Source organism: Diceros bicornis, chromosome 10 (genome assembly GCF_020826845.1).
Source record: "Diceros bicornis minor isolate mBicDic1 chromosome 10, mDicBic1.mat.cur, whole genome shotgun sequence".
NCBI lineage: Eukaryota > Metazoa > Chordata > Mammalia > Perissodactyla > Rhinocerotidae > Diceros > Diceros bicornis.
The window spans coordinates 42,865,816-42,882,040 of NC_080749.1; the positions used below are offsets into that span (position 1 = coordinate 42,865,816).

Sequence of the window (16,225 nt, forward strand, 5' to 3'; positions counted from 1 at the left end):
GTGGTCCTTTGTCACTTTTTAAAAACCAGACTTCCTTCTCCTTAGTGGAGAATGAGTTTGAGTTTTGGATCCGCAAGACAGCCCTCATCCCACTGGCCACCCAGGACTGTTCCAGCACTCCTGCTTTCATGCCAATGACTGCTCACGGAGTACAGCCCTTGGAGGGTACATCTCAACAATACGTGCATTCAGACTCTGCTCCACTGTACATGCTGGGTGAGGGGGTTGTGAGCAGACCACAATCCCAAAGGTACCATCCCACTGTTCTAAAGGTACCAGGAGCACTGCATACGTCTTCAAGTGTTTCTTTTGTCCTGGAGCTGCCAAAATTTTCTGTTTTTACAGAGTAACAATGCTTAAGACAAACATTCAGGGAACACAATGGGCAATAAAAACCCTTGAAAGATTTCCAGCCTTTTTAGTAGAGTCATAGTTTTTCCTCTAAACATTACCTTTTCTGCCTCCTGGCATAGGACAATGTCCTAATAATACCACCTCCACACAGGGAGTAAGGAAACGCGGGTAAGAGCAGTTTGAAGCCCTGCTGGGCACATAATCCAATCTGAACAGTCAGGGTAACACAGAAAGCAGATGTACAACAAGCTGAAGTCTTTGAATGGAGTCAGCCAGCAGTCACGTACGTACTTTGCCAAAGCTCCTCTACAACACAGACGAAGCTCTGGGCGATGTGGCAGAATGATGCCAGCAGAATACTGAGAATCTAACACAGAGGCAGTGACTAGATACATTTCTTTTTTTTTTAAACTCTCTGCCCTTAGCACACAGAAACTTATTCGGACTCTATTCATGTCATGGCGAGGTCCAGAAAGAGATGGGTGATCACATCGCTTCCTGCAGCACTGAACACATGTGTGACCTTTGTCCATGGGGTGTGCATGTGTGGTGTGTGTGTGTGTGTTGTGTGCGATGCCCACAAAGGCAAAAACAGCAGGCTCAGGGCAAGCAGCTCTAGGAGAGTTCCAGCTAACATGCCATGTGCATTAGTCTCCTCAGACACTGTACTCTCTTCCAGGAAGGTACTGAAAGAGCATTTTTTAGACAAATCCCTGAATCATGACCACGAGTGACAGTGTTTTTGCCTTGGGCATGTCTCCTAATTTGGACATCAGTTCTACGTAACTAAAACTTCCCATTCCTTATTTCTAACATTCACTGTGTGGGAAACCACCCACCATACTATTTCTCCATAATGGAATTTTTATCTAGCTAATATTAAGTAGATATTTTAAACTTCTATGGAATTCACCTAGATCGTCTCACAAAGAAGTCGTTGGTTCTTTTACCCTGGTTGGGGACCTTCCAAGCAAATGTGACTTACTGCAAACCAGCTGGCACTCAAAACCAATGTAAATCCAAATAAAAGACAATGCTTCAACATTTTCAGGGAAAAATGAGAGACTGGGTGGGGGATGATAGAAGGAAAGACCTTATGAGCAATTATTTTTTTCAACACAAACTCCAAAGAGTTTAAAGAAGAAGTTGCTATGAGAAAAGACAAAGCCTCTTTGAAAATATGATAACATCAGACACAAAAGCACAAGATTTTTTAATAAGCAATTTCAGAAAACAGATTGCATTAAAAATTGTGATGTGGATTTTTATATAACTATAAATATGTACTACATGATGTACCATGTCCTAGGCCAGGGTAGAGTCCGTCCGGCACGGGGGAACCCAGCCACATCACCCTGGTATGAAAAGAGTGTGTGGGCAGGAGGATGGGTAACATCTGAGAAGTGACAACTCATGTGCATACTGACCTCCTTCTGCTTCTCCATCTAGAGACTTTCTTAAGTGTCACAGTTAAGATGAGTTCACTGTTCAGTTTGTTAACTTTCAGAAAGTGTCTTTCGCAAACTGTGTTTAACGTGGGTTTCTTTACTGTACTTGACTCCAATGTCACAGGCAAATTGCCAGTCGTGCAAGAATCTGAGTACTCTGACAGAAACCATCCTGGATAATTCTGCTTATGCCAGCTAAACAACCTGCATCATTAAATAAACCATCCTCTGACTGTATTTATGAAATGTTATGTCTGCCTAGCAATGAGCCTACATTATTTAAACATTAAGGTGGAGGTTCATTCAATTTACCCTTGCCTGACAATATTTTCGTTTTTTCTTCTGGTTCTACTGAAAATAATCATGCACTCCATGGAGAAAGCCACGTTATGGAGTAGCCATTCAGGTAACAGAAGGGAGAGAGTAGCATCTAATCAACAGACTGGTAGTCAAAGATAACTCTCATATTATGTATCCAAAAAAGAGAAGCTGAAAACTGTTTCAAATTCTGTTGTGGGTTCTCAAATCTACTGGGGACTTGTTCTGGGGAAAAGTAGGGTTCACTGGAACAGTGTGCTTCCAAGTCCCACATTGTACATCTTAAACTCCTGCCTAAAGGCAGTTCAACCTTGCTTATATGCAAAAAGGTATCCAAAAAGGCCCTCAAAATAGCCATGACTATTGTTATGAGGTCTACATGAAAAATGTTCTTGGAAATTGCTTGGTAATCTCTACTGGTACAGGGCAATGCACAGGCTTTCTGTGCCTACCGCAAGATTAAAAATAAAACACAGCCCCCGCCACCAAAGAACTTGCAATCTATTTGGGAACCAAGACCAAGACACAGGAAAGATCACTAAATATTAGAAAACGGCATAAAATTAAATTCTGATTCAGAACAAAGAGAACAGTTTGACTGCACAGCTGCTCCTTCAACAGTGACGCTCTCGATGTAGAAGGAACCCGTCTGTTTTTTGTGCCCCAACTGACACTTGGCACAACTTGGAAGAAACTATTCTTTACTAGTTGCAAAGATGCAGAGAATCCTACAATCATTTACATGTGGTTTGGAAATCAAGGTCTTTTTTTTTCCTCGAATGGGTGTGACCAATAGTCTTCAAACCCACTTCAAAGAAAAGTTAGATGACACAACCATGAAGTCATTGGGAGAAAAAAGGAAACTGTCCAACCCCGATCCGTGACACCCTGAGATCTATTTCATTCAGAGAACTGGTAGATCTTATCTTAGATTGATACAACATGACAACAAATGTATGCTTGGATGTTTTTCCTTCTTGAACTTTCCTTGTTGCAGGCAAGAATGAGCTGAGAGAGTGAAGAGGTCACCAGTGAGTGGATGAGCAGCCCTTCAAAGGGACTCAAACTCCGGGGTCCTGACTATGTAAAAGATGGCACAGGGAAGCAGGGAGGACACCAGGTGCCAGCTGTGCACAGGGGTTAAACTTCTATGTATGAAATTCCTCCTTTGTCTTTACTTGGTTGGAGGGTAAAAAGCATTCCTTTTTATTTTTTCTTTCAACTCAAGTATTGTTGATGGGAAAACAAAACTAACTTAAAAAACAAAAAGGAAGCTCTTTCACAAGGCTGAGTTCCTTGGAATACTGTACTTCCAGGTCTTATATTTTATGCTCCAACCTCGTGCCTGTAGGCAGTTCAAGCTTACATATAGCCATGCCAACCGTATGCTGTCAGGTTTTAGTATTACAAGATGAAGTGTAGTCTGTGGTGTCGCATATACTTACAAATAGGTTCCCTATGAAGTGAGACTCAACTGGATGCAGAAAATTAAAGTAAATCCCTAATCAAAATCATCAGGCATCTGGTTAAAAATGGAACCCCAGAGTTATAAGAGGAATAAATACTGAACACTAGTTACACATGCAAGGCTAACATGTGGGGGAAAAATTGAAATGTCTTCTGGTTTGTGGTCAACCACTAACATGCTGGCTTGTAAACAGGTAGTATTGTCTTGGTGAATAGTGTAGTGAAATTTATACAAAACCAACAAACATTTACTGTTGCTTAGTACGGTTGGAGTACTGTGCTGGGCATGAAAACAAAAAGACGAGGAAACAGTTCCTGCCTTCGAGGAGCTTACAGTTTACAGTTTAGTGGACTGACAAGTAAACACGTTAAATGCTGTGACACAAGTGGGTGTCCTCAAGGTGCTATGCAAACAGAGGGTAACCCAACTGGATCAGAGGAGGCCCTTGCAGGGGAGGCAAGCTTGAACAGAGTCTTGAAGGGTGAGGAGGGGACAGCCAGGTTAAAGGGAACTGAAGGGATCTGAGAAACTGGAAACCACGTGAGAGAAAGCAAAGGGAAATGAAGCAGCATTCCGTGTATCTGGAATACCATCTGCAGTTCAGTAGATAAACAGTAAGGCAAGGAACAGAGGGAGACAGGACTGAAGAAATGGGCAAGAGCCCTGTCACCTCTGGTCTTCAATGTCATTCTAGGAATCCTGGGTCTTTTCTTCTGGGGGGAAGAAGGGGACTTTTAGCAGTAAAGTGACACAGAGGCTGTTATTTTATCTAAATCTCTCTGCTGTAGTCAGGGAGGATATGAGAGAGGAAGGACAGGGTAGGCAATGAGGAGGCTACTAAAATGGCCTAGGTGAGAGATAAGGGGTTAAACTAGGCAGTGGTAAGAGGGCTGGAGGGGAGAGGGAAGATTCTAGAAATAATCAGGAAGAAAAGTGTAAGGACTTGAATGACTGTATGTGAGAGATGACGGATGGAGGGGGACAGGGGAGCCCAGGATGATTCAGTCCTGGGTTTCTGGCTTGGGTGCCTGGGTGGATACTGGTTACATCAACCAAGATAACAAAAACAGGAAGAGGAGCTGGCTTAGACGGAAAAGGGGACTAGCTGAGTTTTGGAGTAGATGAATGTAAGGTGACTGAGGCCAGGCAACCTGAAACTCAGGGGAAAAGCCAGGATGAGAGATGAATGTTTGAGAGCTGTCTGAATGTAAGTAGTAGTTCAAACCTTGAAAGTGGATGAAATCTATCAGAATCAAGAGCCAAAAATGAAATTCAGGGAAACACCAATAAATAAGGAGTAGACAGAAGAAACAAGCCCACAAGAGAGAAAAGAACACAAGATGGAAAGAAAATAGAGAGACAGGTGAAACAGAAGTCAAAGGAGGACACATTTCAAGGATGAGTGAGGGATCAGCAGTACCATATATAGCAGGTAGACACAGCACAAAAAGCCTCCAGATTTGATAATCAGGGGGTAAGTGTTAAGGGTTGAATTGTGTCCCCTACACACACACAGCTGGAGTTCTAACTGTCAGTACATCAGAATGTGACCTTATTTAGAGATAGAGTCTTTAAAGTTCAAATGAAGTCATTAGGTGGACCCTAATTCAATGACTGGTGTCCTTATAAAAAGGGGAAATTTGGACACAAAGACAGAAACGCATAAGGGAAGATAACGTGAAGAGATATGGGGAGAAGACATCTAAAAGCCAAGAAGTGAGGCCTGGAACAGATTCTTCTTCACAGCCCTCAGAAGGAGCCAACCCTGCCGACATCTTGATCTTGGACTCCTAGCCTTCAGAACTATGAGACAATACATTTGTATTGTTTAAGCCACCTAGTTTGTGATGCTTTGTCACAGCAGCCCTAGCAGACTAACACAGTAAGTTTACCACGAGGAATTTCAGTTGCACACTAGGGGGAGAAGTCAGATTGGAGAGAGTTGAGGTGTGAATAGGCAGTGAAGAAGTGGGATTATACTTTTAAAAGGTTTACATGTGAAGGAGGTAGAGAGTGCTTAATTTAATTTAGTTTCAAGATCACAGAGACCTGAATGCTCTCAAACACAAATGGATAGATTTTTCTAGAAAGTTATTTATTAAAATGTATTGGCATAAAGTAGTTCATAGTTTTGTTCATTGTATTCTGTGATTTTAAGAACGTCTATTATAGTTATGGTCACAATTTTTGTTTCTAGTATTATTTATACATTTTATCCCATTTCTCTACCAATTAGTCTTGCCAGAGATCTGTTATTAATCACAAAAAAAGGTTTTTGGTTTTGTTGAAAAAAAAAAATAAAAGCAAAAGACAGACTGAAATTATAGGAGAGGGAGGGGATAACTGGCAGAGCAAGGTTCTGATGGGATGGGATCAAGGCCACAGCTTTGAACCTCCTGTCCTTGAGACTTTTGGGAAGGAGGGAGGCAAGAATGGGTGCGGGTGCAGGTCTCCTTGTCGGGAGGAAGCAGGAAGTTGACGATGGCATTTCCATCTGGTGATCTCGATTTTATTCATCAAGTAGGAAGTGAAGTCATCTGCTTAGAGGTGGGGGGCAGGGGTTAGGGAGGGGACTGAGCAGGATGGTGAAAATGGAGAAGAATTATGCTAAGGAAGGGTGAGAAAGCTGAGTGAGGACCAGTGATGCTGAGGGTCTGGTCAAGCTGAAGACAGCCTTTACCTGCCTGGATGTAACAGCAGCAGTGAGGGTGGACTGTTGCAGGATTAATCCAGGTTCAGTGTTCTGCCAAGCAGGTGTGACCAGGGGATGGAGCATAAGGAAACTGAGGATGCTGCTAAAGAAATGGTTTTAGTGCTCAAAAATGGAGACCAGATTTGGGGGGGATGGGAAAGAGGCAGAGGAGAACCAATAAAGAGCGAAAATGGAAGGATCCCTTTGTATTTCAGATCAGGTTTAGTGGGAATCAGAGTGAGTATGATGTTGGAATGAAAAGCTCCTGAGGTGCAGTGTTCTTGGTCATGACAACACAGGGCAGAGCAATGGGAGGAAGTGGCGACAGGGGAATGGACAGAAAGGCCATAGGAGTTGAGGTCCAGGCTCTATAAGGGGGGGAGGGGTAGCACATGTTGAAATCTTCCAGAACAAAGGAAGGAGCTGGGGTGGAAAGTACCCCAGTCCCCAACGGATGTGACTGAAAGACAGAAGATTTATTGAGGATGGTGATACGGTGGGTTGGAGGATGGCTTATGCATCAAAGAGGAGGCTTCTGAATGCTTTACAAGTCAGACAGCTCCTTACCACGGGTCTGCTTTCATTCATATTTAAACATCCAATGTCTGGGGAGAGGTGAATTTTTAAGTTTTATTTGTAGATCCAAAGAAATAAATTTTAAAGAGCTAAAAGAAGCGTTTTTGTTCTTGACGTAAGAATCATTACATGTTAAAATTATACACACAATACATAAAAGACTACTGATAAAATTTAGACAAACAACATACCAGAAACTCCGGGGGGTGTCTTGATGAATTTTCCATTAAAATGACCAATTACGGCTTCGCACTTTTCTGTTGACTCCATCCTATTTACATATAAAGATAGAACACATAAATTTATATTTAGAGATCTCTTAGTTTTCATTTTGTTCTGTGCACGTGAATACATTCTTATAGGTTTACTGGATACAAATGAAACCTAGCAAAAATGTGAATAAGAAAAAGTGCGTTTATCCTATCTTTTATCTAATTGCTGTTTGTGAACTTCTATAGTAAAATAAAATTGATATCCACAGTACATTTGGAATCCAAAGAAAAATAAATTATATCGAAGTGTTCACTATCAAGCATATCAAATTCTACAATTTTTTTTCTACTTGTTGGAAAACTGAGTCAATAAACAATAGCTCTGTTAGTCATGATATTGAATTAAAAACAAAAATACCAGTTTAAAATACTCATGATTTGCTGCTGCTAGAATATTGGTCATTTAAAGACGGTCCTTCCTTTTACATATTCACAAAATGACAGGCTCAAAAGTCATGATAAGAACTAGTGTGAATCAGAGTATGCCTTATATGTTTTTTACATTAGTTTCAAGTTTAAAATGAAATTAGTAAAGTTAATTATTTACTTTCTTTGTCATCTTGGTTTTGGAGGAGTAATTAAAGGATGGAGCCTAACTTTATAACTTATTCTATGCCTGCAAGTGGTTAAAAACATTTGTGAAACATTTCAGGGGAATTAAAGTATTTTGACTTATTTTTCTTTAATGGAAGAAACATTCAATAATCTACTCAAATGCGCTACACTCCTGGACTACCCAGAGAGTTATACTTTGGTTTTAACAGGTAGTGATAGTTTTAAAAAGCAATAGAATTTAATTGGGTTCCGTCTTTGGATGTAGAACTGAAATTACTTGATCTGCTTTCAGAAGAACACCCACAGAGGGGACGATTTTTAGACGGTGCCGATCTTTTCACTGTTTCATCTGGATCCTTTTAACCAATAAGGCGTACACTGGAGATGCTAGCCTTGGTGACTTTCTCCTTGTAGAATATTTTAGTTTTATTATAAAATTATCTTGCTTAACAGAAAGAACAAAGGACTAAAAGCCAGAAGAACCAAGTACTAGACCTTGATTCATCAGTTGGAAGCCTGGTGACAGTGGAAAAGTCCCATCCTTGCCTCGGTTTTCTTATACGTAAATAGTGAACAATGCTTGCTTTGTTGATCTCATAGGTCTGTGTTAGATGTGATTGTCATCAAATAGGATAATGTAAAAATGTCAGCAATTTTTCTTCCAAAATCAAAGTCAATACTTTACACTTCTGTTACTGCACAGTATTAATAGTTTCTAAATAATGTATTTTGTACCTGGGCTTTCAGATTAGAACTATGTCAAAAATCAAAGCTCCTTCTGTGTAAGATTTTTCCTGTAGAAACCAAATTAACCATTACACTGAAGTATCCTTTCTGGGGAGTGAGGGCCCTTTAGATATATCTGTAACTTTTTACTTCTTAAAAAACAATCTGAAGCAAAATTATAAAATGTTACAATTGGTATAGCAATTGGTGGTTATACGGTTGTCATATCATTGTCTTACTTTCCGAATGTTTGAAATAATCTAATTCATTGACTTTGTCGATGATGATTCAAACTTCCATCTAATGAAAAAAAAATATCAATTTATTTAGGAACCTGAGATCTTTATTTTGAAGGGTTATATGCATCCTGATCTAATTAACCAAAATATTAAGGACACACATTTTCAGAACTATTGTTCATGTGATATTTCCTTGCCCGGAGCCAGCAAAAATTTAGTGTCCTCAGGTTCAAGAATCCTAACGAAATTCTAAAGGTTTGGAAAAATGCAAACCAGTATTCACAAATTTAATTTAATTAATTTATTTATTTTCCCCCAAAGCCCCAGTAGATAGTTGTATGTCATAGCTGCACATCCTTCTAGTTGCTGTATGTGGGACGCGGCCTCAGCATGGCCGGACAAGCGGTGCGTCAGTGAGCGCCCGGGATCTGAACCCAGGCCACCAGCAGCGGAGCGCGAGCACTTAACTGCTAAGCCACGGGGCCGGCCCTAGTATTCACAAATTTAAATTCACGGTGCAACTGGCTGCCATAACCCTGGCTTAAATTCTCTCTTCTTGCTCAATTTTTATTTTCCAGGAAACTTTGCAGGGCTATTGTTGTTGACATAATAAAGACAGTGCAGCATGCTTACCTAGCAAAGCCAACACCACGACTTGTACCACTGGAATCACGGAGTATTCTCGTAGAAATAACTTGTCCAAATGGTTTGAGCATATTTTCAAGTTCCTGCTCATCCATGGACAGTGGCAAATTAGAAATATACAGGTTGGTAGGATCTTGTTCCTGTTGCTAAAACAGAACACAGAATTGTCCATTAATTCCCAAAAGAAGGTAAGATGTTTTTTATGTTAACACGTCTACTTTTATTTAGCCACTGTCATGGCTCAGGTCCTTTTAGAGTACTCCCTAGTAAGACCACGGGAACTGCAGAACACCCAAGTCACCCTGGACGCTTGAAAAGAGTATCTGAAGCTTGCACAATCTGTGCACGTCAGACATGTCCCACCGAGCCATTCTTAGTAGATTTGGAAGTGGAACTGCTGGCAGGCACCGCTGAGTTGGAGAGGATGCCCTTATGGAACCAGGACTCTCAGCTGTTTGCAGTGTTCCCAAAAATAACCAACGTCCCCTGCACAGTCCATCCCAGGCACACTGTTGCACAGAAGGCTATTACTGCTGATAATTCAATCCAGACAAACACGACAGATTCTAGACCAAGCCATCTAAAGTACAGGGGAGCTTTGCCCAAATTCCCCTCCTCCGCTCCACAGCAGGGTCCTTACTACTTTTGAGTTGTGATCACCAATGGGAAAAGGAGAGCTCCTAAATTAACAAAAACAAGGAAACTCAAAGCATGTAACATGATAAACTCAAGACAGAGAAAATTTTAGAATCTGGGTAAAGCTGAACTCAAGAGTAGATGGGGGAGGTAGTTTTGCTAAATCCTTGCTACTCAAAGAGTGATCCAGGGGCCAGCAGTGATGGAATTACCCGCAAGCCAATTAAAATGCAGAATCTCAGGCCCCATCTAAGACCTACAGAATTAGAAGCTGCATTTTAACAAGACTTCCAGGTGATTCATATGCATATGAAAGTTGAAGAAGCAATAATTAGATATTTCCCACTCACCTTTCCTTTGCTGAGATACAATCAGCTGAAACCAAAGATATGCAACTGAATTTTCTGAGAACCAGTAACTGCTATGTATATTTACTAAGAGTACGGTGCTAAATCATCAGGGAAAAAGCTTATATGACAACTGGAATATTTTCTGACCAAGTCAAAACTCACCTCTGCAATTGTGAGATTAGGAGAGTCAATTAATTTTAAAGCAGGCTTTCCTTTGATCTTATTAACCAACTGTATCTTTACAGAATGAACTATGCAAGCTTATATCTTTTCTTTAATAAGCACTATTAGTAAAGTCAATAATTGATGTTTTAGCCTTAGGCAACAGAATGGTGTACTCATTATATTTTAGATTTCCAAAATGCAGAGTACTTTAAAAATATATGTGAAGCATATGCATGTTTGAATTGCACAGTCTCTACTTTCAAGTGTGTCCTAGCATTAATTAAACCTAAAATGAAACTTGCCCTTTCATAAAATCCCCAAGAAAAAGTGAATGCTGATCTTTCGTGCTATACTTACCTGGTAAGATTTAAAATAACAATCTGGTATCCTACAGAATGGTAAATACCCTGGTATTCCCAAGAATGAAAGTTATCAAAGACTGAGAAACTATGGGCAAAAAGCCCTGTCCCTATGACTTCCTGGTTCTGACAGAAGGCGGCAACATGTAACCAGGCCAGTTCCAAAGGTACAGAGCAGAGGTTCCCAACCTGGGTGACTCAAACTGGCAGAGGCGTGTCAATGCGGGTGGGTCCAAGAAAAAAAATTAAAAATTTTCAAATGCTCAAATAGCAAGCCAAACACTTAACCTCATTAACCCTTCACAGAAGACACAAAATGACAACTACCTTTGCTTCTAGCTGAAATGGATAAATTCAGAGTGGTACCACTGATTATGTTAAGCCGAGCAAAACCCACTGACAATCACAGAAAGTGTATCTTTAATGTATAAAAATTGGAAAGGGATTTAAAAAAAGCACAACAATAATAGATAAAATGTTTCAAAATATAGGGCAAAGCAAAATGGTCTTAGATATTAAAGTTTTCAAATTCTTCTGAGGTGGGACAAGTGGTAAAATCTCATTTTCACTTCACTCACTACCTTCACCCAATTAATTACACAGCTCCTCGATTAGCCATCTCAAGTCAGCTCTAACTCCTAAGTCCCCAAAGCTTTCCTGGAGTGCGAAAGACTCGATTTGTTCCTGTGGAAGTCTGATCCTTAATCGGCCAAGGCAGATGGGGTCCCTTCTCTCTGAAGGTGGGTACTGAGGGGCCCTGAAGCCTAATACAGCCAAATGACATTTACAATGCCTCTCATACATCCCAGACTCTCCTTACACAATAACCATGACTCGTCCTGTCTTCTAGCTGCCTACAATTAAGTAGGGGAGAGAGAAACACACGTAATGAATGCTGTAATAGAGACATGTACAAATCACAATGGGAGGACAGAGAGGGGCGCTTATCTTAGGAAGATTAGGGAAGCACCCTTCCGAGGGCATGATATTGAGTTGAGACTTGAGAAACAAGCAGAAGTCACAAGGCTGAAACCAGATTGTGAAAGGCTATCTAAGGAGTTTGATTGTTATTTTGTCAGTCATGGCTGCTTAAACTTTTCCACTTAAGCAATGTTAACAGCAAGGAGAAGGACTACATATCCTGAAGAGTCTGTAGTCAAAGGCCAAAGAGTAGGCTTGCCAAAGCTGCAAAATTTCCTTAAAGCCTTGTGTTTTATCTCAAAAAAAAAAAAAAAAAAGTCACATAAATTTTGCAATCTACTTCCTAAGTACTGGAGTTTGTTTTAATATAGAAACAATATTTCTGACCTAATCCTTTCAAGTAACACTGATCCTCCAGGGAAGTAAGCCATGTTTACCCTGGAGGGGGAGGGGGAGGAGCAGGGAGGAGGGACTGCAGTTAGAAGGCCACGCCCTGAAAAATGGGAGCTTCTGGAGGCATGAAAGCAGGGGAGAGACATGATCAAATCTATCTTATTAGAAAGATTTCTGAATCATGCTTAGTCAGATTCAGAAAAAAGCTGGGAACTTCCTAATTAAAAAGCATTAAAACACTCCTTGGACAAAGACATGGCATAAAAAAAATGTTACATAAGAAACATATCATCAATATTGTGGGCTTTCTTTTTAAGCTAAGTTTAAGTTTTTATAAAAATCTGACTAATATTTAAGAATGTTCATAGGAGAATTTGTCATATGTGAAGTATTTTTAAAAGCGTTGACGATGTAGGTCTTGTAGGACAATGCAGTACTTTCTAAATCTGTGTTTTAGTTGCTTCTATTATTAAAATATTAATAAAAATATTACATTCTTTAAAGTCTTGATTCACCTTGAAAGTTTACCAATGAAGAAAATAATAATTGCTAAAATCAGAATCCAGAAAGAAATGGAGCTCTTAGCCCATTCTTTGATAAATAGTGAGATGGAGTAGACTAAAATACAAGGAAATATTTCCTATGATTTTAAGGCACTTGTTTTCAATAGCAACAACTCAGTTAATTAGGTTTCGTCATTGGAGATGACCCGTAGAGCTAATGTTATTTATCTTTCTTTTCAATTGGTCAGCTTATCCTAATGCAAACATTGACTACGAAGTTGCAATAATTAAAAAAAAAAAAAAAAAAAAAAACAAGAAGAAGGAACTCCAAGCTGGCAGCATTGGCCACAAAATGATCTAATCCCCAAGTGTCCACGCATTCTAATTACCATACATTCACAGTGAATGGAATAAATAATACTTGTAGTAAGTGGGGTGGTTCCTGAATGAGGGTAATTTAGTTTCTTTAAAAGCAGTGACAACCATAACTCTGTTTTATTACATACAATGCTATGTCTGAAAAAACAATTATTCTGTAAATTATGGGTGGCCAAACATAAAAATGGGGCCAACGGGCCTCTTTATATCCCTAGGCATGGAGAGAGTTCAATGGCTTCTCTAACAAGTAGAAAACTAGATCCCACATTGGCCGTGAGAGGGATAAATGGCTACTAATGTTCACTTGAGTAGAAAAGCGGGGCTCGGAGGTCCCGCCTGGTGTAAAGCACTCAGTCATCATCTGAAAGAAATTAACAAAAACCTCCCTGTGCATGTGGAATGGTTCCTAAAATGCAAGAAAGGGACTTGGCAGGAAGACCAGACATCTGTTTTCTCTTGTACTGAATAGGTTCCCCAACCAGCAGATAGCTGCTTACGGGCATGTGAATGCAAACTGCTTGAAGCACGGTAGGCCTCTGTGTGGAAGAGGGGTTAAATTCCTGCTCTATTGACTGCCTATTTACTGAAAAAAATGTGCAAGCTTACCACCAGGCAAATACCAGGCGATGATCTGCTGACCCCCAGCAGGCCTTAAGAGGTATGCTGAAAGGCCCACAGAAGTCATTCTGGTCACAGATATCACCAAGGTTGATTTGAGTTTTCCGTCTTTTTAGCTCGTTATCTGAGTTCTTCTCTTTTTTTCATAGATTCTGAGTCTTCTATTTTAAAAAGGCACACATGGGAAACAAATGCCAAGTTTAACATAAATAGAAATGGCCTTGAGCCTTTGGGAAAACCTTTTGGTAAGTTTCATCTGGGTACTCTATGGACAGAGCCCAATAAATGTAATTTTCAAAGGTCCCATTCTTAATTCCCAATATCTGTCCAATCTGGGAAGAAAGTTTTCTCTTGCATAACTGGCTTCTTTGATCATCAACAAAACAAACATTTAATATCTACCATATGCCAGGTACCAAGCAAGGCAGTGAAAATTAAAATAGGAATAAGAAATAATCACTGCTGTCGAATGCTCTCCACTTTCAGTTTTGCAATTCAGTTCTGAATATTTGTGGAGTCCCCTTTCAATCCAGGTAGCCAACGTGTCCAACAATATTATATTCTCCCTCATCCCTGGACTCCGCTAGTAGAATGCCCCTTAATTTTTTCTGATTACATAAGAAATCAAGCCTTTAGTATGTGGCAATGTGAATTTTTAAAACCTTATAGTACCCTGATTAATTCACTAGAGGAAAGTGGACGGTGACTGGTCCCTTATCACCCAACCATGGGAGCCAGATCTAAACTTCTTTTAAAAAATTGTCTCCACAAAAGGTGCATGCCAGGTGCTCCTTTATCCAGACAGCATAAAGGGGCTAAGTCAACTCCAGATACTCAAATCCATGGCTGTGGCATAGAACAATGGACTCTCTAGCATTTAAAACACCTTTGTAACTTTAACGGTATAATAAAAAAGAAATCAGGTCCAGGAAACTCAGTCAGTCTACAGAGACCTGAAGAAATTCAAAGTGCAGAATGTTGGCACACTGCTAGCGTCTCTGAACCTGCATACTGCTCCTTCCCTATAGATGATGTAGGAAGGGATCATTTTTCCTAGCCAATTCACAGGATCAAGCCTCCTAAAGAGGTCTTTGAACAGTGCTCATTATCAACCCCCGGGAAAGCTGGCATTCAAAGTGCACTGTTGACACGATATGTAGTGCCAATCTATACCCAGGCCAGTTTTGACTAAATGCATTGTCAAGACTTCTTCGAAACAGTGTATATTTAACATACTATGCTGCTTAATATCACTGGCATTGAAAAGATGCCTAGGTAAGTGCTCACAGGGCCACTCTAAATAAGGCTTCTGCATTTGTAGCAGGTTGTTAAAATAGGCCTATTTCTAACTTTGTTTCAGCAGAAGCCACAAAACAATGGGTGTCAGGCACTCCCACATTCCAGAATGAGAAACCAGACCACCTAAAGAGAGTCTGCATAGGAGCTGGCTGAGAACTGGTTTGGGATGCTTAGCTGACCACCCACCTCCTGTCTGTCTATGAGAGACTGGAGAGGCTGAGAATGAACACGTATATGGAGAGAGACGCTGATGTGTTCTGAGTCTCACCATGTGGGCTGCTTCCCTATCACCGCCAGTCAAGCAAGAGGGGCTTCAGAAACAGACCACTCAGGAGGCTTGATCTGCGTCCCGTGGAGCTTGGTGGATACAGTGGATCAATGTCCCACTTAAGCCTGAGGAAGCTAAAAGGCAAAAGGCTGGTTGACAGGGCCTATCAGTGTGGTTGGGAAGTAACTACTCTCCCACGGTTGGCAAACGTAGATCAGATATGGGCCACACAAGGTCGAGCCGGCCCAGGGTTGTGTTAGATCCTCCCAAGAAAGCTGCCTTGAAGGGCAAGGAGGTCCCAGCAGAAAGGGGCTAAAGACAGACCCTTAGATTATCAGAAGCTGAGGCTAATGGGCTGAGGACATGTATTCTCTAGCTTCAAGGAAGCATGAGGGAAAGATCAATTGGGCGTGCGGGAGGTAAGAGATCTCTGAAAAATTCCCAAAGCATTCCGTGAGGGAAAACGTCAGCTCTCTGTCTGGACAGAGAAATCAACACCAGATTACATCATTGTCAAGTCAAGAAACTTTCCCATCCTTACCACTGTTCCAACCCTGGAGGAGTAGAAACCACGGCTAGACAGCGGATGAAAGAGTGGGAAAGACACAGGTTTGGGAAACAGGAAAGAAACTAACCATGCTCCCATCCCACTACAGGCTTACTACTTAGAACAGACCTGAGCTGCGGGAAGGGAGACGCTTTAACATTATATGATACTCAAAATTTTGTCAAATAAACAGGATTGGACATTTAAATTATAGGCATCACACACTTAACATCAGTAACGTGTTCTTGAAAATCAGACTTTCAGCATCAAAATGTTAACCAGGAGCTTATTTCATATTATTTCAAATAAAAAAAATTATAATGTATTCCACATTAATCACAACCCCCAATTTCCTAAAATGTAACTAAATACATTTGCTACATATCTATATGTGAGTATTTGTGTGTGTGTATACACACACATAATAGATGGTTATATTGGGATGTAAACCTTTAAAACATTGCTTCCTGATCACCAAATAATCATTTGTTATTG

General features: G+C 40.5%; 1 protein-coding gene across 7 annotated transcripts in view; it reads right to left on the minus strand.

Annotated features, from left to right (window-relative positions):
- The window catches only part of RBMS1 (RNA binding motif single stranded interacting protein 1), a 206,807-nt gene that overhangs the window by 20,448 nt on the left and 170,134 nt on the right, over positions 1-16,225 (minus strand). For all 7 annotated transcript variants that reach the window (XM_058549078.1, XM_058549080.1, XM_058549077.1 and 4 more), the window contains exons 5-6: positions 9,282-9,439; positions 7,048-7,127 (exon numbers count right to left, since the gene is read on the minus strand). In XM_058549078.1, the coding sequence (XP_058405061.1) occupies positions 7,048-7,127; positions 9,282-9,439 (238 nt within the window). The remainder of the gene's footprint in view (positions 1-7,047; positions 7,128-9,281; positions 9,440-16,225) is intronic.